Source organism: Aotus nancymaae, unplaced genomic scaffold (genome assembly GCF_030222135.1).
Source record: "Aotus nancymaae isolate 86718 unplaced genomic scaffold, 86718_ANA_hifiasm-v0.15.2.pri h1tg000004l, whole genome shotgun sequence".
NCBI lineage: Eukaryota > Metazoa > Chordata > Mammalia > Primates > Aotidae > Aotus > Aotus nancymaae.
The window spans coordinates 2,152,793-2,175,398 of NW_026988415.1; the positions used below are offsets into that span (position 1 = coordinate 2,152,793).

The following is a 22,606-nucleotide window of genomic DNA, read 5'->3' on the forward strand; positions in this document are numbered from 1 at the left end:
TAAACAATTACATGCCCAGAAAGTCCACTCTCACCTCTTAATACAAAATGCTCCCGAAAATACACATATAATGTGAAACTGTCCCTATCACCAGATAGACTGGAGGCAAGAGCTGATGATTCTGCCCCATGCAAATAAATGCATGCACAAGCCCTCTCAACTGCCTCTGGGACAGCCCACATAGTTAAATATAGCAAGCTGTGCACCTGCAATCCTTGGAGAAGAAGTGAAGACTTTAGGTCCAGTAGGGGCAACCCATGTTTCCTCTTGTCATCAGGACAGGTGGCAAGCAAGTACAGCCATGATTTGACTATTTTGCATCAGAACTTTTTCAGGGCACACTTAGAAAAAGAACAACAAAGGAGATTGTGAGAGCATTCTTGTGTAGCCATCAGCACAAAGGGGAAATGTTTTGGCTCACTGGCAATATGGTGACAAATGCTTGCACTGTGGCAGAAGTTTCATTTGAAGTTCTCTGCCCCTGTTGATTGCCCTAATCTGGCAACAGTACGAGCTCCACAGAAAGTTGATGCAACTGAGGAGAAAGGAGCAGCGCTTGTGTACAGCACGAGGGCTGTTTCATGGATGCAGTGCCCTTTCAACCTCAGTGTGAGAGAGTCTCAGATGCAACATATTTGACTCATGTCTTCCTTTTTTACACATTATCCACATAATCGCATGCTACAAAAATAGAGTTTATGATCAGATCTGATCTTATCTGAATAGTCATAGGCAATTCCATGTAGCCTCAACTGAGAAACTAGGTGGTCATTTTGTCCCTGACTTTCACATCAGGACAAATCTGATGATTGGCATTTAATTGACATATAGAAATCCTTGGAGATATCCATACATAAACTGTGCAATGTAATCTGTTTCTAATACCTTCTTAAGGTTTATGAGATAGAGGGGGGGTATACCTTGATAACCAAAACTACCTCCTACGAAACGCACGGCAGTGTTAGTTACCACCAAAGGTAGACATATTATTTTTCAAGGTAACTTTTTGTAAGATCAAGATAAAAGTGTGTGTGTGTGTGTGTGTGTGTGTGTGTGTGTGTTTCAGGTATCTGTGGAATCTGAATGTGGTACATTCAGGTTGGAAGTTATACCTGAATGTACCACGAATTTGAATAATTACTAGAGGCTGTATTGGGTTTGTAATTGGCCGGTCCTCTGGGTTGTCACAGGGTGCAAGAATGGTGACAGTGACATTATCTGAGGCTCCACGCAAATGGTACCTGGTGACCCACTGACACACTGATATGACTGCAACCCTGAAAGCCTGCTTCCCTCAAGCCAAACCCCTGTGAGAAGGAAGCAGACTTAAGGTTGCTTCTATCCAAGTTCACGTTCAGTGCGTGGGAGGCCATGCACTAATAAATGGCTGTCCCGGCCTTGGCAATGTTTGCTGTCTTTATGCTCCACTAACCTGTTTGACTTCCACACAAAGACTTCTCAGAGGCACTGTTTGGGTCATTATAGAATGGGGACGTTAGAGGGTTTTGTAATTGTAACCATAAACAAATTACTTTACAAAAAAGGCGAGAGCCACCAGTCACAATGAAAGAGATTGATCAAAACTGTTTCTGATTATTGTATATGAGATTCCTTAATTTTTTTTTCAAAAAGGAACTGTAGGTATAGTGAGTAAAATTATTAACAGAGCTGTAATGTCTGAAGTACAAGGCACTGTGAAACACAGAAGTTATTCCCACTTAAGACATTTTATTTCTCATAACAAATAAGGATAAAGCCCTTTCTTCTATGAAGAGTTCAATGAAAGTTCTCGTTACGGGAGTCAATTCTCTGTTCAGTTTAAATCTATTTGGAAATTCTTTCTATTGCATCCAAAACAAAGAATAGCTGGGCCAGTGTTAAGAAGAACCAGAAGAGTACTGCGACCTGCTGAGCCCAGTTACACTAGCACAAAAACATGGGAGCCCAGTGCCTGCCACCTGGAGACCCCAGAACACTCTGCCAAAGCTACAAAGAATTGAACTCAACCCTGTAGGGCATTTCAATTTGTTTCCCCTCAGCGAAATATTAGTTTCTTATGGAAAGCAGCAGTGAGGGTGGTGAGGAAGGTTTGCAAAAGTTTATTTTCAAAAATTCACAAAAGCTTTTAGAACATCAAATGGTCTTACAAAACATTTTGATGAGTTAAGTGTAAATGAATCAGAAACATATGTATTTCACTTCCCTCCAAATACACAGGGGTCTCAAAGTTAAAGAGGGAAAAAGAGCTTGAGGCAATATGCATTTGGGGTTTCACTGAATCCAAAAGCATTTGAAAATAGTTCTAGACAAGCAGCAGGCCCAGAATACTGCTAGGTGTGTCCATCTTGGACATTAAGGGGATTTTGTAAGTTTTTTACAGGTTAGCTAGTTAAAGTCCGTCTTTGAAGCTTCTCAGATATAAACTAGATTTATATGCTTTTATTTTACTTTTAAATGCACAAGTGTTCAGGGTAGCTAGCATTAATGATTTTATTCTAAAAAACGTTGAAAATAAAATGTTGTAATGTGTTTAGACAAAACAGCCCTCGACCAGACAAAACGCTAACGGAGTAAAAAAGGTTATTTGTATATATGGAGTGGGAAGAGGTGGGGTGGGGTATTAGGACCATATATTTAAGAGTTTGCTTCACAAAAGCCTGGACCTACAACTAGCTTATGTATGTATTTGTATATGTGTGTATATACGGTGTGTGTATATAAGTACATATGTATGTATATATATACAGTGTGTATATATATGCATGTACAGTATCTATATAAGTACATATGTATGTATATATACATGTATGTGTTTGTATATATGTATACAGCATATATAATTACATATGTATGTATACATACACGCTGCATATATATGCATATACAGTGTGTATATAAGTGCACATGTGTGTATATATACACACTGTATATATGCACAGGTAAACATTCTTATTAACTTACTTCCTCCAGTGTCTGAATGGCACATTCTAATGTCATTACATGACGTCACATGCATAGTACGTGCCCTTAATGCATCAGCACAAGAATCGTTTAGATTCTTCTCTGAATTTGTAAACACTCTTTTTGGGTTTTTTTTCATCTGTAGTTTCTTCCGCTTCGCGTTATTTTCACGTCTACATGAGTGGGAGATGTCTAGTACAAACCAAACGCTAGAAAATGCTGCGAGTGACTTCACTAAGAATGTGTTCAAAGACTGTAATATTTATTCCATTATGCTATGAACAAAGAAGAATAAGGTGTTAGCTTTTATTTTAAAAACATGCAGAAAGTGAGTAGATAAGAGGGAGATAAACACACGTTCTTCGTTGTGAGAATGCTATCGTCTCACTTCTGACCTGAAGAACAGTTAACCGACCTCTGTAACAAGCATGCCAATAACCAAATGGGGAAGGGTCCCTGCACTAAGTCAGAAATGCAAAACATGGGGAGTTTGGGGAGAGTAGCAACTAGCTTCACTGCCTCTACTTATATAAGGTGCCATTAAAATGCCAATAGGAGGCAACAGTAATTAATAGGCTCAAATTGTTGAGCTCACAAATGAGCCAAAAAGAAAAATAAGGCAATATATAGGTCATTAATTCCCAGTACTTTTAGTTTTTTGAAAAAAAAAAAATAATTTGGAAGTCTGATCTTGTTTTCACGGTTTGTTGTATTTTATGTTGCAACAGTCTTCCTCCTGTTCTCCCCCTTAACCCAACCAACAACAGGCAAAATATTGTAAGTCACAGATTTCTAAAATTTGAAGTGAATTTAATGTGATTTGATTGGAGCATTTTTTTCTGACAATATCAAGCTTGGGATTCACAGCCAATGGCCTATACTACCATTTTTCTCCTAAGGGATTTTAAAGCACCATAAAAACTCAGCAGCTGAAACAACCTGAAAGGTCATCTAGTTCAACCTTTATCTAATGCTGGAATTCCTTCTGCAGCACTCCTAATAAGGGTCATCCAGTCTTTGCTTAAACGCAGACAGGCATACTCCTCCACCTTAAATTTTACCAGGTAACCGCCACTCAAGTGGAAAGTGACCAAACACTACACACCACTTTTTCCTTTCTCCATCAAAGATCAGTCACATGTGGGGGTCATCGCTCAGGGCAGAGCACAAAAGACATTGGTTTATGAAGGTCTCGCCTGACAGACAGTAAATGACCCATGGTCGTGGATAACTTCTGTTGCAGAAGTGAGACACCATGCCAATGAAGCTCTGCAAATACTACAGACCACCGCCCAATTAAATACTATAAACTTCTCACCACAAAGGCTGTCCTCTGTCACCCACACTGATAGTCAAGGTGGCTCTCTGGAAGAAAACAGCTGGCTCTGTTCAGTCTTATTAGCAAAATCCACACTCCTGTGCGAAGACCAGACCAAAACAAAATGGAATATAAAGTCTCTTTAATAGACTTTTCCCCTCAAGTCAAGATGAATCTCTAGTATCAATTCTAAATTCAATATTTATAAAAAGTATTTGGTAGCAAGAAACTATTCCTCTCGGGATGCCCCATTAATAGCTATGACAATAGTATTTGACAAAATTATTTTCTAATTTAGAGTCTCTGGCAAAAAGAACCAATACTGTACAGCTGAATTCAGGGTTTTATAATAACTAATCAATAGTGCAGTACAAGAAATGATTTGTTGAATAATGACTAAAAGGTTGCAGTAATCAACAATGTGGTACAATGTAATAAGGGCTAGATTTAGACCTAAGATGCCTCTTGTACAAGTGAAAAAAAATGAGTACTAGACACAAAAAAATCATTCAAGGCAGTGTTGGGTCCACTTGGCATACTGGCAGCCACAGAGAAAGCCAGATGCCCTGGGTCATGAGTTCCCTTATATGACGGATGACTCAAGCCCTTTCATTGGAAATGGGTTTGCTGTGGCTTTGACCAATTCCATCTCCTACGCTGATCTCATTCACATAAATCTCCAGCATGAATCAACCAGGGCAGTGGTACTGAAGGGAATGCTGGGTAGGACTGGGCAATGGGTATCTGCTTTTGTCATCTTAAAGTGCCACAATCTCGGATTTTCAGATATGATCTGGGGCATCTTAGAGAAACATTGGACTTTTGCCCAATGCTTGTTCTACTTTAAGTATTTAATGGTCTGACTCCTGGGGCCATTTACACAAAGATTACTGTGATATCCCCAGTGCCTGGCTAATGGTAGACACCCAGAATGTATTTGATGAATAAAGGAATGAATGAATGTCCATTCCTCTCTTCAGGAGGCACTATGCTTAAGATTTCACCCATCACAAAGCTGGTGCTCGGCTACCAAATAGACTGCAAAGACAATGTGGTATCAGAGTGGAATAAATAACACTAGGACCCAATCTCCACCTTACAGGATGGAGTGATGGTTATATCCAGAAGACTGGCTTTTCATAACATCTGAGTAGCAGTTTGTTCAGAGGGGGCCAACGTTGAGCAACATCTCAGGACAGATCTCTGAGAAGCTATATCACCGTTCAGTGTTACAGCGCCAGGGTTCAAATCCCAGCTCTACTACTTACCTATGTGATCTTAAGCAAGTGACTCAACCTTCCTGGGCCTCAATTTCCCCCTCATAAAAATGGCAATAAGCTTGCCTACTACTTCATAAGGTTACTGGAAGTATTAACAGTTTGTGTATGGAAAGTGTTCAGATGAGAGTCTGATGTGCAGTAAGTAGTTGCTAAACTCAGAGGGCCATTGTCATCTGCCAAGTATATGCCAATATGGTGACAGTGAGAGATATATGGTTGCATAGGAAGTATCAGGCTTCAACATTAGTTATTTGATTCCTCCTGGAAACATTCCTGTTAGTCTTTTGATCCTTTGGGGTTCTCATACTGTGGCAATGAGAAGGGATATTCAGAGGGGTGTTTTCCTGGGAAAAGGCTGTTGAGTATCTGCTTCTCAGCCCAAGTTGCCTTGAAAAAGTTTATATGCAGGAGATAAAGAGGCCTCTCCCTGCTCTATCTAATCTAAAAGTAGAGTTACAGCCTTCAGGACCCAGCCACCTCTCACCTACGTATCTAGACAGAGTTTGTTGAAGTCTCTCCAAGCTTGGCTTGGGACATTCTGCCCTAAAAAATGAAAACACAGTGAACACAGATAGGCAAGCTGTCCTTCGACCTTGGGAGGTTCTGACGTGAACTGAAGAGCTCAGACTATTTTGTGTGGTCTCCAGGGCACAACTACAACAAGGACTCGAAGTTCAAAGAAGACTTATTTGCCCACATACAATGGAATTTGTTTTGCCCTATCCAAAAAAGAAGAAATTTGCTACCATAGGAGGTAGTTTCATTCTCCTATTGTTTTTGTTTTTGGTTTTTGACTACCAGAAGCTGGGTAACGACTTGTGGGGAGCAAGGGGTTGGCCTTGCTCTCATCCCCCTTAAGGACTTTTACAGATCTGAAGTTCTAAGATTCTATACCACTGCTGGGACATGAATCAGGAGCAACTGTTGCAAAGCACCAATGGGAGATTCTCCTCTCTTCTTTACACAGCATACACTGCATGAGAATTGAGCCATAGCTGCCTTTATCATTTTGCCTGCACACCACTGAAATTAGTTCATACTGATTCATAAAAATTGATCACATTTCTTTTTATATTGTTATAGCTTTTATGATTTTTATATTTCTATTTTTAAATGGGAGACTATGATTATGAAGAAAATGTAGCTCACGGAGGGCCTTAATTGTCCTGTTAATAAATAATGGAGGATACAAAGTATCAGTACTAAAGCCAAGAAGCCTTGCTTATCCATTGTCTATTTATGAAAATTCAGTCTTACTGGAAATAAGACACAGGAAATAGAAACAAGTACGGCTTTATTAGCTAAAGCGAAACAGCTAAAATTTCCAGTGTCTTTTATTTCATCAAAAACTAAGGTCTAATAATTCGACAATTTAAATGCAAGATGCCTCCTTGGATTTTTTTTTTAATGATGGGTCATAAATCTACATTAGCTATGACAGTTTTGCATCTGAAATTCAGAATACAGTAAAACAGCTTGCAAGATATTAACGGCTTCTGTCTCCTGAGTATGTTATTTCATCCCTTTTTTCCAGTGAGGAAACAATTTGTTTATTACCCTTTCAAAATAAACTCATAGAGGGTAAAAATGGCTTATTTTCCCTTTAAAATAAGGTTTCTTTTTGTCCAATCTCCTCAGTCATTCAGTGCGGGCTGGCTCATTCACAACAACCTTTTAAACATTTTGCTCAAGAAGTGGACAATAGTCTTTATAAAAAATTAGTTAAGCGGATCCCAGAAAGCAGTGCTAGGTTTTTCACCTTTCAGAACACTGCCATAAGTATCCTAGATCACTAATAAAGGGTAGGAAACAATCGGAAAATGTATTAGTTGTAAGTAATATGATTAAAAGGACGACAATGAAGTAGACCATGGTGCCCACGTCATAAGCTGTCTTTTTCCAAATGCCGTCAGACCTATTCAACGAATCAAATAAAACAGCAACTAGTAAACTGTTTATATGAATAAATGTCAGGAATTTAAAAGATAGTGAAAGACGAGTGTAGGTGACAGCGATCTGAGGGTTGTGTATTTAAAAGTAACATCAGGCTTGTCTCCTATGGCTGTTAAAGTCGGCTAAGCTCCAAGTTCCCAGGGAAGGCAGTAAACATTCATAGTGAAAGGATCAACATCATGTAGATCAATTCAACTTGGACATTTCCTTGCCTCCAAAGGTCACCACCAAAATGCAGAATCATCGCTGGAAGTCTTTTGAGAATAAAGCCATATCAGAACTAGGTTCAGGAAATCCGGGTGTTAAAACATGTTTGAACAAACATATATTTACAAATACACATCCTACAGTGGAAGGCCGGAATTCACAAATGAGATTGTGGCCGACTCCAAACTTTCACGGCATGTGGGAATAAAAGGAAAGAAAAGGAAAGACGAAACGTAAGAAAACACCTGAAGAAATAGCCCTAACTTTGGCAAAGCACTTTTTCTTCTTTTTTTTCCTCTTTACATTAAACTTTCCATTATTGGTATTTATACTTCTGTGGTTTTCTGGTTATTCTTACTGTTAAACAAATGTGTGCCTATCCAATAATAAAAGTCACATTAACCCCGAGAACCTGGACCATTTCTATAAAGCCAAATAGGCATGGTCATTCGATATGTCTTTCCCCCTTTCAAATTCCTATGAACAATGGCAATTAATTAATTAATTAATGTTCAATAAAGATTTATGAGTGGGCCCTCTTCCCAACTTCTGCCACTGTAGCTGAGAGGGACAGCTTAACTAAAACATCCCTGAGAAATACCATGAGCCATGAAGTTCCTGACTTGCATATCATTTATGATCCCCTTGGGGAGCAGGCTCTGCCTAAGAAAAGCAAGGCCCAGCACCCCATAAGGTTCTCATTACCAACAGGAATGTGCCAGGTCAGATGCACTGGAGGCTGTCAAGCTTTGCAAACTCTCCCGCACCCTCAAATCTCATAAATTTTGCAGAATATGTTGCTTTGCCTTGAATTTTTATGATTATGTTTAATTTAAGGAAACTTATCCCATATTTTATCATTTACCTTACTTTTTAAGAGTTACATGATGTCCATGAAGTTCTGAGAACTTTCTCCTAATCATATTTTTTTACATCTTAAAAATATAAACCCACATATTTCCAGCCAGCCACGAATTTAAAACCTCCCCCTTCTTCTAATTTTGGTGTGCAAGTGTAGGCTGAACAGATTTCAAAGTTTTTCAGTTGGGCAAACTCACCTTTCCATCCTCCATTAAGGCAATGAAGCTACTAAAAGACAGAAATAACAGCGATCAGAGTATAAAAGTCAGCCAGTTCTTGGCACTGAAGTAATATTTGGGGTGACATTGTAGGGCTCAGAGCAGCTACTGCAGCATGCACAGCACAAAGAAAAGACTCTTCCAACCCCAGGGTCAAGGGTGAGGGCATGACTAGAGATGATGGTTTAGAGTAGGCACCTAGGCAAGGTTTCGTGATCCCCACATTTTCAACTGCTTTAGTGAATTTCAGTGATTTTAGTGTTATTTTGCTGAATTTGTTTTATAACAATATGTACTCCAGGTTTAAGAATGTAACCAAATGTCAAAAATGAAATAAAATAGTTCAGCAATAGATAGAAATAAACTCTTAATGGTATATTTAGAGTAGCAATGTCTTTAAATCCTTCTGTGTGCCTCACTATAGATGTGCTAGTTCTTAGTACTACCCCTAAATCAGTGAATGTTCCTTACACACTCCAGAAACCCAGAGGCAGGGAAAGGGCCGGATGGTCCGATGTCATCTAATGAGATACGATACGAAACAAGAGATGTAAAGATCCCACTCTACCTACAAATGTTTAGGATAGGAACAAACTATGAAGACAGATGTAATCCTTTGCTAAATCTGCTTATGAGAAGCAGAGAAAATCACAACTTTATTCAGCATGTCATTTATCCTGGGTGACTAATGCATTATTTGTATGAAGTTAAAATTGAGCCCTGAGAAACTATGAAATAAATCAAATGCCCTACTTTATGTAATTTTAACAGACGGATCCCATTAGGATTCTACTATGCATAGCTGTTGGGTAAAATCATTGACCAGTATCTTTATAAATTAATCAACTGAGGTAATGCTGGCTTGGCTGTCATCATTTGCTACTAATCTACATTTAGAATTCGCTTTAACTTTCAAGCTTTTGGAAATAGGTTGATCAAATTTCTATTTTTTGTTCAAGATATATGAGTCACTGAAATTGTTTACTGAAGTATGTATGGCAGACATGTGTCATGGGTGTCCTTTTTCAATGGCATTAGAGTGCTCATTGGCATTTCACTGCAATTTCTAAGTATGATGCTAATCAGAATCCAATGAAAACGGTCTTCATCATTCTTGACAGGAAGTTTTACTACTTACAGTCTGAATATATTTGCACTTTTGAAGTTTAAACTGTTACAGAACTTCAAAGTTAAATGGCCAAAATGCCTAATTGTAGCAAAAGAGATATAATTAACATTTAACTGTTGCTTTTTAAAAAGACCTATCATGGCTCTTGCATGTTTTCTGGATCTGTAATTAATTTTCAGATAAGTTTCATTTCTGATTATGAGATCCAATTTATTAAAGACCCATTAATTATCTGCTGTCTGTCCTCCTAGTATGTACCTTAAAGTCTGGTTCATTTAACTGACTGGGTGTTTCATTTTCACTAAAATTTCCTAAATTTCTTTGTCGTCTCATGTTTCTGTGTATCTTCTGGACCTGTATCCCACCACCTTTAACTTTGCAATTTGAAAATAACAAAATAATGTTCAGGGGTGTTTTTCCAGATTACTTGTAATACTTTGAAGGTACCCAACAAACTCTATTACCAGATCACCTTCAACTCTGTGAAGGCAGGTTGTAGCAAAAGGGATGTGGGCCTTGGGCCCAGGAAACCGGAGTTGGACTTGCGGCTCTGCTGTTGGCTAATTGTGTGACTTTGAGAAAGGTAGGGGTGCACCCCTGTGATCCTCATCTTTCTTGTCTGTAAAATGGGGGGTGAAAACACTTATCTTGTAGGATCCTTATTCAATGAGGTGATGTATGTAAAGTATATGCCATTATGCTCTGTAAATGCTAATTAATCCCCCTTCCCTACCAAATTATCTTACGGATTTCTCAAAAATCAACACACTTGGAAACTTCGCTGCACATCCTTGGGATGAAATTGTAATCTGAATCTTCCAGAGGCATAAATAGAAAATGTGTTCAGTGTAAAAACGTGTTAGGAAAACCCAAATCCCAGGTTAGCCTCCAAAGCAGGAACTATTAGACAAGATCTCTAGCTAGCTAAGAGGAGACAATGTTACAGAAGTGTGGAGAAAAACTCTCAACATCATGTTCTCCCCCTCTTTGTACTAGATGAAAGCTACAATTCAGAGATGGTAACAAGTTACTACTCCTTTTTTTAAAGGCTGCACAATTACCCTTAAAGCACTGTTGCAGATATTCAATGTAGGTATACCTCATGACAAGAAAATGCTCTACCCAAAAATCTAAAATCTAAAAATGCTGTACACAAATCTGATAAATGTAAGGCTGTTCAGGAGAGATTTTACTCATCAACAAAGACTTCCCTACAGTATCTCTGGCAAGTAAGATGCACATAAAGAGCATTTAATTTGTAACATTTCAATAAGCATGCTACTTCAGAAATAATATCTACTGAAGGCTAGGCAACACACATGCCTGTACCCACCTGTCTGCCCATCGTGATGTTAGCACTTCTCTTAGTGCTCATTCTTATACCTCTGAGGTATCGCTTCACAAATTTGATCACACAAAGCATTAAAAGCAGGTTTTTTTAATCATTCCATTTATGTATTCAGCAAAAAATAACTGAGCACCTACTGTGCAGCACACACTGTTCTAAGCATTGCGGTGGCAGCAGTGAACAGAACCAACAAAACTGCACCCTCAGTGAGCTCACATTCTCGTCAGGTTTGAATTAAGTTCAGGTTTACGGACCAGTATACCTTCCTCCGAAGCACAGAATCTGCCACTGACACCAAAGAGGAACAGAATTGTGTGTCTCTTGCTGGAGTGGATATCTGTAAAGTCATGCCTCATATTTGGTAATGAACTTCAACCCAATTTGTAAATACTAAGGATGGGGGGCAAAGTCCTCATTAGCCCAGCCTACTACAGAGCCCCCAGCGCAAGCAGGGCTTTCTGCTATTATAGCATCTATCCTAGGGGATCCTTACAGATTAGCAGAAAAGCTAAGGATTCACATGGCCTGTGCATAATTCCAGCTCAGCCACATGCTACCCGTGTGGCCTTGGGCAAGTCGCTGCACCCTTCTGTCCCAGTTTCCTGCTCTGTTAAATAGAGAAATCGGATAACACAAATCAGAGCCTGTCGCCTAGGAAATGTTACCTCTAATTATTAGCTTAAATTATTACCATTATTGATACTGCTTTTAGGTCTTCTCACCTAGATTTAATATCGTGAAGAGCTAGCATAGTGCCTGAATGAACTGAAGAAATGAATGATGCTGCACTCTGAACTGGCAGCATTAGGTTATTATTCTGGGCCAGGCACTGGGAACACAAAAATAAAAGACATATTCTCGTCTTTCACAACAACAAAGGTGCATGGGAGGAGTTGGGGGAGGGAGAAAGCAGGATCCAGCCAAGGTAGAAGTCAGCTCAGGAAGGTATGAAAGCACAGAGGAGAGGCATCTGAACACACTGGGTAGGAGTATGGGAGTTTGAGGGGGCGGAGGAGGCAGGAGGTCTGCTGCTCGCTAGCAGCTTCCCAAAGATAGAGCTGAGATTTGAACAATGACATAGCCAGACAAAGAATTACTTGGTAGCCAAACAGCTAATCGTAAACACAGATGTCAACACCAATCACACAGTACTAAGGCACTTTCAAGGAAAAAGAAATACTGATGGTAAAATAGTGGTACACACCTAACAAACAAAATAATCAGTTATATTCTTAGAAAAGGAGAAAAAGCAAAAGCAATGTATTTGTGAACATCTCAAGAGCTACGAAATACCCTTCTTTTGAAAAACAGCCATTTTGCTAGCAATTGCGCCAATTTACAAACATTTGTTTCAATTGTTTCGGAAAAAGCACATTTTCATTTGGCATTTCTTTGAAGAATGTTTGCATAAATGTTTCCATAGCTCAGACAGTTAAAATAATTGTTGGGATAGTTTTGTGGTTGTCCCACAGCAAATGGTGGTCAGTGTTAATGACAATACTTCATTCACACAGCAAAAGAGGACTCAGGCAATTACGTGATGAATGTGAGCTACTGTCAAACCAGATAATTCAGGGTCCAAAGTCAATTGTCTTATGTTGAATATTCAATGTTCCTGGTCCCCTAAACAATCAAAATTTCTGGTATTTCACTCTGAACTACACTAATAGTAACCAGAGCTTCACGGTCATTGACCAGGATTGGTTTGCCTATTTAGCTTTCATTCCCTCTCTCTCTCGCAGAATTCCTATTTTACTTACAGTGCATGTCATACTATTTCCTAATTCTAATTACACATTCCAATGTAAAATGAGGCCAAAGGTCATCTTCTCCAGTCCTTTCGTCTCTCCCTAAAAAGGACTGACCAGGAAAGTGTTGGGCACAGAGTAGGTAGGCAATACAAACAGTTCTTGAGAGGTGAAAACACTGAACTAGGGTTCAAGGGCTTCTGACTCGGCTTTGCCAATTACTGACTGGATGTCCTTGGGCAAGTCATTTTCCCATCCTGGGCCTCAGTCTCCTTACTTACACAATGAGGAGGTTGGATCACATGATCCAAAGGGGCCCTCCAGCCTTAAAACTCTAGCTTCTAGGAACTGATTAATGTCTGCACACCAAAGCCAAGCACTTTGCCAGCAAATAAATAATAGTGAATTGATGAGACCTCTCCATGGCACTTCATCAGAAACATCCATCACGCTGATTCTAATTTAGTCACTGTGGCTGTGCCGACCTGGCATGAAAACAATCAGTCCCTTTAGAAAATTAATTTATTAAAAAATTAGTTGACTGATGTCCTGAAGGGGGAAATGAAGCCTATGTGATCGCATTTTTCATTGTGCAACAGATAGTCAGGTTGTCGTGTACACATTGCCATACTCTAAAGGTTAAAGTAACCTCGTAACGACACGTTCCATCTGCTTGGTTGGTTTGATCAAACCATACTAGAAACCCAAACACCAAGAAGACATCACACTTTTCAGCAAGCAACTTCCTCTGATGATTGTTAAAGCTAAGATTTCAATTTCAGCAACACTACAAGACAGGTAGCATGTTATTTTTTATTTATATAAAAAAGAAATCATTTCAGAGCTATTTATTTTCAGGAGATACGCTGCCTACAAAACAAAAAAATCTGACTCTGGGAAAATGGTTTAGTAAAGGTCACCAAGTGAACCAGTATCTGCTGGTGAGATCTGGTTTTCATTGAAGATGGTAGATGATACCGAGAACTATTATTTGGAAATCTAACACAACAAAATGTTCCTCATAGGATAGCAGTAATGTCTCTTTTCTTCTCCAACAAAAGAAACATTGGAAAAGTAAACAGATGAGTGATTTTGATTTTGTAATGAAAACGTAGCCTGTTTCCTTAGCTTATTCCTCAAAGTGTGGCTTTTACACCTTCATATAAGAGAACGCACCTACTGAAGAACCAAATAAAAAATTACTTTGAAACATTAGCTGATTTTATTTTTCAAATGAAGCAAAATACACAGGTATATTTGAGAAACAGCATCCCATAAACTAAGCAATCCATAATCAAAATCAGGTTCTAGTTATAGTGCTATTGTCAGCTCTGCTTAAATCATGCCATTTTTTTCAGCTCTCAGTTAACTTTTCTCAGCTCAGTAAGTAGGTAGATGCTAGAAGCTAAGGTCATCTAAAAGATTTACTTTAAAACAAATTCAACAATTCAGAGCATCGCCCTCTCTACAGTGTAAAGTGTGCCTTGCTTTGAACATGCATATAAAATTTCATTAAAGTGTAACATAAAAGTTTTACATTAGAGGAACCCAGGGCTGGACCTTTGTTTAACAGTCATGATAATTTATGGTGTGGATCTGCTACAGTTAAGTAGAAAAACAGCCTTCTCATGATGAAATACAAGTCATAAAGGCTGAAACTCAAGGAAAGCGGGAGGAATCCCAACCCTCTGACCACTCATTTTTTCCTCAGATTTTTGTTACACATTCTTCATTAATGTTCTCAATGCAGACTGAGACACAATACCAGTCCATTAATTCCTACAACGCTGTACCTTAAAGGATATTCTTTCCTCATTTTTTTTTTCTGTGCTAAACCTATCTTGGAATTCATAGAAATTCTATTTTTGTAAATCATGCCAATTACATGGGTTCTATTTTTGCCTTTTCCTATTAATCTTCTTCTGTAACCATTGGTTATTCTCTTTATTTTCTGCAAAAGAGATTATACTGGCTAAGAGACATGAAAGAATTACAAATAATTAAAACACGATCACACAGGCAGAGGGACAGTATTATCACTAGGATTTACTAAACAACTATCCTTGAAAGAGACCTGCATTTGCATGGAACAGTCTTTGAGTTGAATGTGACTGTAACATCAATCAACAGATGTTTATTGAGTACCTGTGATGGAAAAACACCATGCTAAATGATACCAGAGGGTGAGACGCCATTCTCTAGGAAGCAACAGTGGTGATGCGGCAAAAAGAGCAATACACACAAATCCTAAGACCATCCACCTACTGTGTAAACTCAGGCAAGTAACTTAACCTCTCTGAACTTCCGTTTTCTTATCGACAAAATGAAGCTAAACTACCAAATCTAACAAACCTTTAAGGTCATTCTGAGGATCAAATCAATCAATACATGTGGTAAATTAGAAAGCTTTGGAAAGAATTGTTATCAACCTCACACCTCCAGTTTTGAGGCTCCAAATGAGCCAAAAAATATACCATGGTCCTCTTTATGTTCAAGCATCAAATCTTCAAAATTTGGGCATTCAGATTTAAATGGACAATTCTCAAGGACTCGAGATTTGTCTCATATATATATATAATTTTTCCATTCCCACATTTTCATGAAAGGGGCATCCATAAATGATGTGCTAAGAGACCGTATCAGTACACAGACTGTTCCCTTTCTAATTAAAAGGAAAAAGAGTTCCACGCCTGGTCAAATTACATGGCAATTCCACAGATTTTTTTCCACAAGTACAATGTACACAATCCAATCCATTTGTATCAGTGACGGCTAAATAAATACTCGGACCTACACAACAAATAATAGGCAATGAGCTTTTGTGGAAAGTCACCTGACTTGGAAATAGGGAGATGTGGATTTCTGACCAAGCTCTACCTCCAACAGGCTGTGTGAACTTACGTGAGTCACACAACCTCTCTAGGATGGAATTTGCCATTCTGCAAAATGGGAAGAATACCTGAACATTCTAACTCACAATGATCAAATGAGAAAGCATGTGAAACAGCATTCCACATGTTGGAAAGGTTCAGACAAAGTTGTTGATGATGCAAGCTCTGGGGTCAGCTCCATCTAGGCTGAAACTTGGACTGCATCACTGAGTAGCTGTGTGATGTCATTGCTTCATCTGTAAAACAGAGATCATAACAGGTCCTATCTCAGAGAGTTGCTGGAAGGATTAAACGAAATTGAGTCTTTACAGAATTTCATCCAAGCTTGTAGCACAGAGTAAACACCCAAATTATAGCAGCAATGGTAATGATGAGTTCTATCAGAAGTGAAACACACACACACACACTCACACTCATCACTCAAAAAGATTTCTCCAAGTTTGGTCTTGAGCTCTTTAATCAGTAACATTTCTTTCCATTTATCAGTAAGCAAGTTTTTCAAATCTCTGTTTACCTAACAGTAATCAGAAAAAGAAAAAAATAAAAGTGAAAAATGTAGTCACTGCAGCAAAAATTGTTTTGTCTAAATGAGGGGCTAATCAAGTATATGTCGGTTTTCCTCTTTGAGGTATGACCTACAGTTACAAGCTCTTAAGGCCACAGCTCTACAGTGTTCCAAGGAAGGCCACTTCATTGGACTTCCACAATTTTGAAATTATATTAAATATGTGCAAATTTTGCAAGCAAACATAATATTAGCTACGAATAATGAGTATTAATTTTATGTTAAAGGTTAGCACATCAAAGCCATTTCTATTCAGCAATAATTAGCATGTTTAAATACAATATAATTTTTATCCATCTACAGCATGCTTAAATGTGTGGAATCTCATTTATGTCTATAATGATGGATTCATTTTCGAGGCGGTCATTTTCTATCTTGATTTGTATACTTTAAAGTTGTTAAATGCTTGACTGAATCATTAGCAAAACAATTCGTGTATCATTAAACTGATTTCTACCATGAGATAATTTTCTTCCGTGTCCGATAGATGTGCCTTTTAAGATTTACTGAGATAGCTTTTATTCTTTGGAGGGTTTGGGGGTGGGGTTGCAGAGGAGACCTTACTAGCGAATTTCACTGACTTAAATCTCTCCTACCCACACATTCCCTTAAGAAACACAACCCAAAATGGTTTGTTGAATGAATGCTCAAACACACGGGAGAATGCATATTATACTAGCAAAGAAAACACACCATAGTCGGAAAAGGGGAAAGATAAATGGATGGAGGTAGAGAACAAGAAATGCTGGGAATTTCTAAGCCTTAGTCAAAACAGGACTTCCCCTCCCCGCACCCCATCACAGCCCTAGTATCTCCAACTTGGCAAAGGTTGTGTTCCCCCCATCTCCCACACCTTCCCATCCATAAACAGTCCTGTTCCGCTCTTCTGGAGGATTGTAGCTAACGAGGCCTCGGAAGACCTGTGCGCACAGAGCAGGAGGAGGCAGCCGGGTTGCTGCAGTGCATGGGCCATGCCTGGCTGGAGCTGAAACAGTTCACTTTTGTCTGGAAAGCAGCCCCCCGCCCCCTCTCCGGCACTGCCCCGCCCCCGCAAGGTCGAAGAAAACAGGGGAAAGTGCAGTTCGGACTGCTTGGGCAGGCCCTGGGGGCTGCCTTTACCGGAGGAGGAGAAGCCTGGCCGGCACATGGCCCCTTCTCAGCCTTGACAGCCCCACACAGACCTTTGAACTTTCTATTTATATAACAGTTTAGTGAGTTTAAGTCTCTTCCTGTATAACTGCCCCTTTGCAAGCTTGCCTCTAATTAGGCTACTTGTGAGACATCACATAAAAACTACAAACGATGCTGTCCCTTGCAGTGAGAAGCCAGCCACTGTCACAATCACTTAACTACAATTTGAACTAGGCTTTTGAACATTTTGATTTTGCTATCATGGTGGTTTTCTTTTCTTTTCTTCTTTCTTCTTTTTAAGAATGTGTCCCTTTCTGTATTTTCCTTTCTTTCCTTTCCTTCCTTCCAATGAAGAAAAGGTAAGCATCCCCACAAAGAACCTTGGCCTGTCACAAAGCAATACCTAATCAATACTGGGTGGGAGGTGCTTACAGAAATGAAAGGCTGTACATTTTGTAGGCCCTCTGAATCTGTTCTGCGCCCCCTCCCCACCCTTAACTGGGGATAAATGGCATCATTACATGATCTTCAGTCACCTCAAGAATTCATTTACTTGGTTATCAAAAACAAGTCTATGGAATGATTTAAATGAAGAGTTTGAATTTTAAAATTTATCTTTTTCTTTAAGAGCAAGTGATGTCTTTCACGCACACAGACACATCTGTGCCATCCTTTTTCTTTCACAGAATGGTTTATATTAAATTCAAACTCAGGTGAACATTGCTCATTCATCCGGGAATCCTAAAGAACTTGAACTTTGGCCCTTTAATCGAGTCCAGAGCATGACCCATTAAGTTATTCTAGCAGTTTGTGAAATCCAGTGGTATGTTGCATTAGGCACGTGAGCATTCCCAAACACTGCACATAACATGCACGCTGCAGCATCATTAGTATCCCATCCTTTCCATTTGTCTTAACAAATATGCATGTTTATAAATGGCCACACACTTTTTGTTTACTACAGTCAAGTGTTTGCAAATAACACATATGCCTGTGTATGTAAAGTCTTTCTTCGTTATGTCTAGGAAAATGAGTTAGTTTTTAAGCTGTCCCGATCCATTTATTGTCAGACATCTAGGGTTGCAGTAGAGATAGCTCAGAGCTTACTGTTCCACAAGTGAATGTTAAGAATAAATTCAAGGTAAATAAGATCCTTAACTTTGCTGGTCTTTTTTCCTTACTTGGTCCTCCTTGGGGGTTGGGGGTGTGGGGAGTGGAGGCCATCACTTTAAGTAGCTATTTACTCCCAAGGAAGAGAAGTAAATATATAACGAACATATAACTGGCATGCTCTGGACTTCCAAAGAGAAGTGGGAAAGGTACCAATTTCTACTCAACACAATGTCGAGCTTTTCAGTTCATCCACTATTGTCACATTTATGTTCCTTTTCTCTGTGGAGCCGTACAAAACCCAGAAGCACAACCACATTACAAATGTTTATAAACAGAGATGCATAACGAAGTGTGCCACTCACAAGCAGTAAGAAGAGAAATTTTCCTGGATCATGTACAGAAGGAAAGGACAGGCTTATTTATGCAGATGCGTTACACTAATTAATCAGTATTTCACATAATATTCACGAAGTGTCCAAGTCTATGCTTCTTAACTGATGTGGCTCAGTTAGGGACCTGGAGGAAAAAAAGATTTTGCATTTTCCTTAAGAAAAGACAGCCTCCCACAAGGGGTAAGGGAGCATATCTATCTTTTTTTTTAAAGAAATCGAACATAAAAGAGTGCATTCCCTTTAAATATGCAATTGCATATGCATAAGATGAAACCAGAATTGATATAAAAAGCATGTTTCTAAAAACCTGATACCTTGTATATGTTTAACATTTGAACTATACCCGTGAAATTAATTATAACAATGTTTGTTAAATTAACGATGTAACCCACACCATATATTAGGCAAATTGTATGCAAATAGTAGTGCTATGGTTATCATCAGTTGTCTGCAAAATAAATTAGGGAAACAGAGTAAAGGCTGTGTGCAGGAGCATAATATCTAATTGAGCAATAATTTTATTGTAATTTTTACTTTCAAATAACAGCATGATTTTTTAAAAAATATAACAATGTATTTCTGCAGAGCTGATAAAACCATGGCTTCAAAAACGCCTTATAGATTAATACTGATACAGCATAATTTGTGCTTCAAGGATTTACCCGGAATTGTTGTAAAATAAAATGTATTTAAGTTGTGATTATCTTGGATTTGCAACTAAAGGAGTCATGATTGGCATAATGAAGCTGTTGGCTAAGCATATGACCCTTTTTTAAAGAAGGAAATTGCCTAAAATATCACATCAACAGGGGAAATCCTTGTAAAAATACATAGCATTCATAACCAACGGCCGCTAGTAGTTAAACATTGCAAAATATTTCCCACCATTGGTAGGTACTACGGATCGTTTTAACTACATTTAAAAAGGGAAAACCAAGGGTGCAATTTTAAGTGGTTACCACTGCCCCCCCCATCTAATTTCTTAGACTGCGGGGGCAGGGGCGAATGGATATGTTAAATATTATGACAAATTAACAGTGATAAGGTTTTCAGTAGGTGAAGTTTTTGAAAAGTTAATAGGTATGTATATCAGTATTTATGCACACGCGCATGCACATCTCTGAGAGTAACAACTTTCCGACTACCCAGTCACCTTTCTACCATCTTTCAAAACGTCTTGACGACAAGTTTAGGGTATTTTGTGAAGAGCTGACTCAACCTTTGAATCGGAGCTGGGTGCCCACTACACAGACCTACGGCTGCCTCCCAGTGGGAGCCCAACGTGGGTCCAGCCGGTAATTAAATGTTCATTGACAAGAGAGGCGGACTTTGGGGGCCAACTCCAAAAACCCTGAGTCTTGAAAGCCAAGCACCGAAGTCGGCCCCGAACCGAGGTCCCCTGTGTGGTGGCCCCCAAAGCCGCCGCTCCACCCCGGAGTGCAGGGAACTTGGGGCGAGTCGGCAGAAGGAAAGGTGTGCGCGCCGCGCAGCGCAGGGATGGAGGTGGCGGCAGCGGGGGCGGTGGCCACCGAGGAAGCAGAGGGCGACTGGCGGCACCTGGCCGTTGTCTTTCCCCCATGGACGGCCGCGGGCGTTGGGCACCTGGAAAGTTGAGGCATTTCGGACAGGCGGCATCTGGGGCTGAGGGAGGCCAGACCCGCGAGCCGCTCCAAGAGAAAAGCTCCTGGGAGGTCGTGCGGTTCAGCCCTCCGGCGGCACGGAATTCGATGTGAGCCAAATGCAACTCTTCAGACTCGGAGCGCAAAGCGACGCTTTCGGGTCCGCATCCCTCCCTCTTCCCACACCTCCCCCCACCCCAGCATCCGACCTAGGAGTCCGCGCGGCCGGGGCCAGAGGTGGATGAGAGCAAGTGGGAGGGAGTCCGGGGCGCCCCCCACGACAGCTCCAGCTTCTCTTAACAAAGGCGAAAACCTGAGACTTCGCTAGGGGACTCGCTCATCAAAGGAAAAGGCAAAAATCAACACCTACCACTGCTGCTCCAAGTCCCAGTCTCTGAAAAAGTCGAATAGATCCATAGCGGCCGGGCGGCGGTGGCGGGCAGGCGCCTGTCCCTGCTCGCAGCGGGTCGGCGCGGCTCTCGGCACAGCTCGCAGGCGATTCTCGGCGACCCGGCTCTCCAGCCCTCCCGCCCAGCTAAAAGTATCCGGGCCGCATCGGCAGCAGCGGCGGGCGCTGGAGGTGCCTGGTCCTGCGCTCTGGAGAGGCAGCGGCTGCAGTGGCACTGGGCGGGCAAGCGCCTGGCCGCCCACTCGGGTCTGCTCGGTACGCGGTAGTCCGCGCACCCAGAGCCCCGACGCTGCGGCGGTAGCCGCTGCGGGCTCAGGCGGGCTGGGCCGCCCGCCTGGCGGGCTGCGGGCGGGCGGCGGCGGGGGCGGTCGGGGCAGAGGCAGCGGCGCGGCGCGGCAGCCGGGGCGGCAGCGGCGGCGGCGGCGGCAGCGGCTGCACAGGCGGCGGCGGCGGCGGCCGCGGCAGCATCACACATTTACACACTCACAGGGGGCGGAGCCTGGACAGCTCGAAGCCGCGACATGGAGCAGGCACGTTATCATCCCCGGATCTGGCAGGGGCTCGCCGCGCCCGCCCCCGCCGTTCGGGAACCCGTCCTCACCCTCCACTGTCAAAATCAGCTAGTGCGAGCGGCCGCAGAGCTGAGGACCCTGACCCGGACCCGGAGCCGGGACGCAGGGGCTGTGGCAGGGATACAGGAGGTGGGCTGGCGGGACCGGGACGCGGGCTTGGGTAATAGGACCCACCCCGCCCCCCACAGCTAAGAGTTACTGTTTGGAACTAGAAAAGACAGCAAACTGCTGTGGGGTTGAAGGTCGCCCCCTGCCACGCGAAACAGTCTCTGTCCGGAGACAGATCCTTGAGCCCCCCAGTAACGGTGCAAACTTTTGGGGGCCCAAGCACCCCTTAGGTCTGTAGTGCACAGCACGCGGCTCCAGGAATAAGAAGGTGTTCACCTTCACCGTCCCCGAGGCCCCGCGTGCCCGCACGCAGGGCCTCCAGGTATGCCTCTAGGCGGGCACCTAGTAGGTCAGCAAGCTGTAGGCCCCGGATTCAGTGGGCTGCAAGGATAGGCAGAAATGAATGCCCTTGTGTGGTCCTTGAGTTCGGGGTTGGGACACCGTCAAACTGGGTTCCACTGTCACTTTCCTCGCACAGTCACCAGGTGTCTTGAGCAAAAGACTTATGCACGCTCCTCCTCTGAGAAATGGGAAAACCACTGGGTATGTGCCCAGTATCCCACGCACCGGCTGCCCGTCTCCCTTCTGGCCTGAAATTCTGTCTTTCTGCACGTGGAGGGTTTAACCGAGCGTCCTCCTTCCTTCAACCTCCCCCACTGGTCCAGGAAGGGGTGGATCCCTTTGCCAATTCCCTGGAGGGAAAGGTTCCCTGGCCTCCCTGCAGAGAAAGGCATGTGGGAAGGGGCGGGACCAGTTTCTGGCACACCAGGACCTGAGCATTCT

The 22,606-nt window shown here is 41.5% G+C and overlaps 1 protein-coding gene across 6 annotated transcripts in view; it reads right to left on the reverse strand.

The window, feature by feature from the left end:
• The window catches only part of AFF2 (ALF transcription elongation factor 2), a 485,376-nt gene extending 464,190 nt beyond the window's left edge, over positions 1 to 21,186 (reverse strand). For all 6 annotated transcript variants that reach the window (XM_064360746.1, XM_012467114.2, XM_012467112.2 and 3 more), the window contains exon 1: positions 21,105 to 21,186. In XM_064360746.1, the coding sequence (XP_064216816.1) occupies positions 21,105 to 21,151 (47 nt within the window). In that variant the 5' untranslated portion in view covers positions 21,152 to 21,186. The remainder of the gene's footprint in view (positions 1 to 21,104) is intronic.
• Positions 21,187 to 22,606: the final 1,420 nt, after the last annotated feature.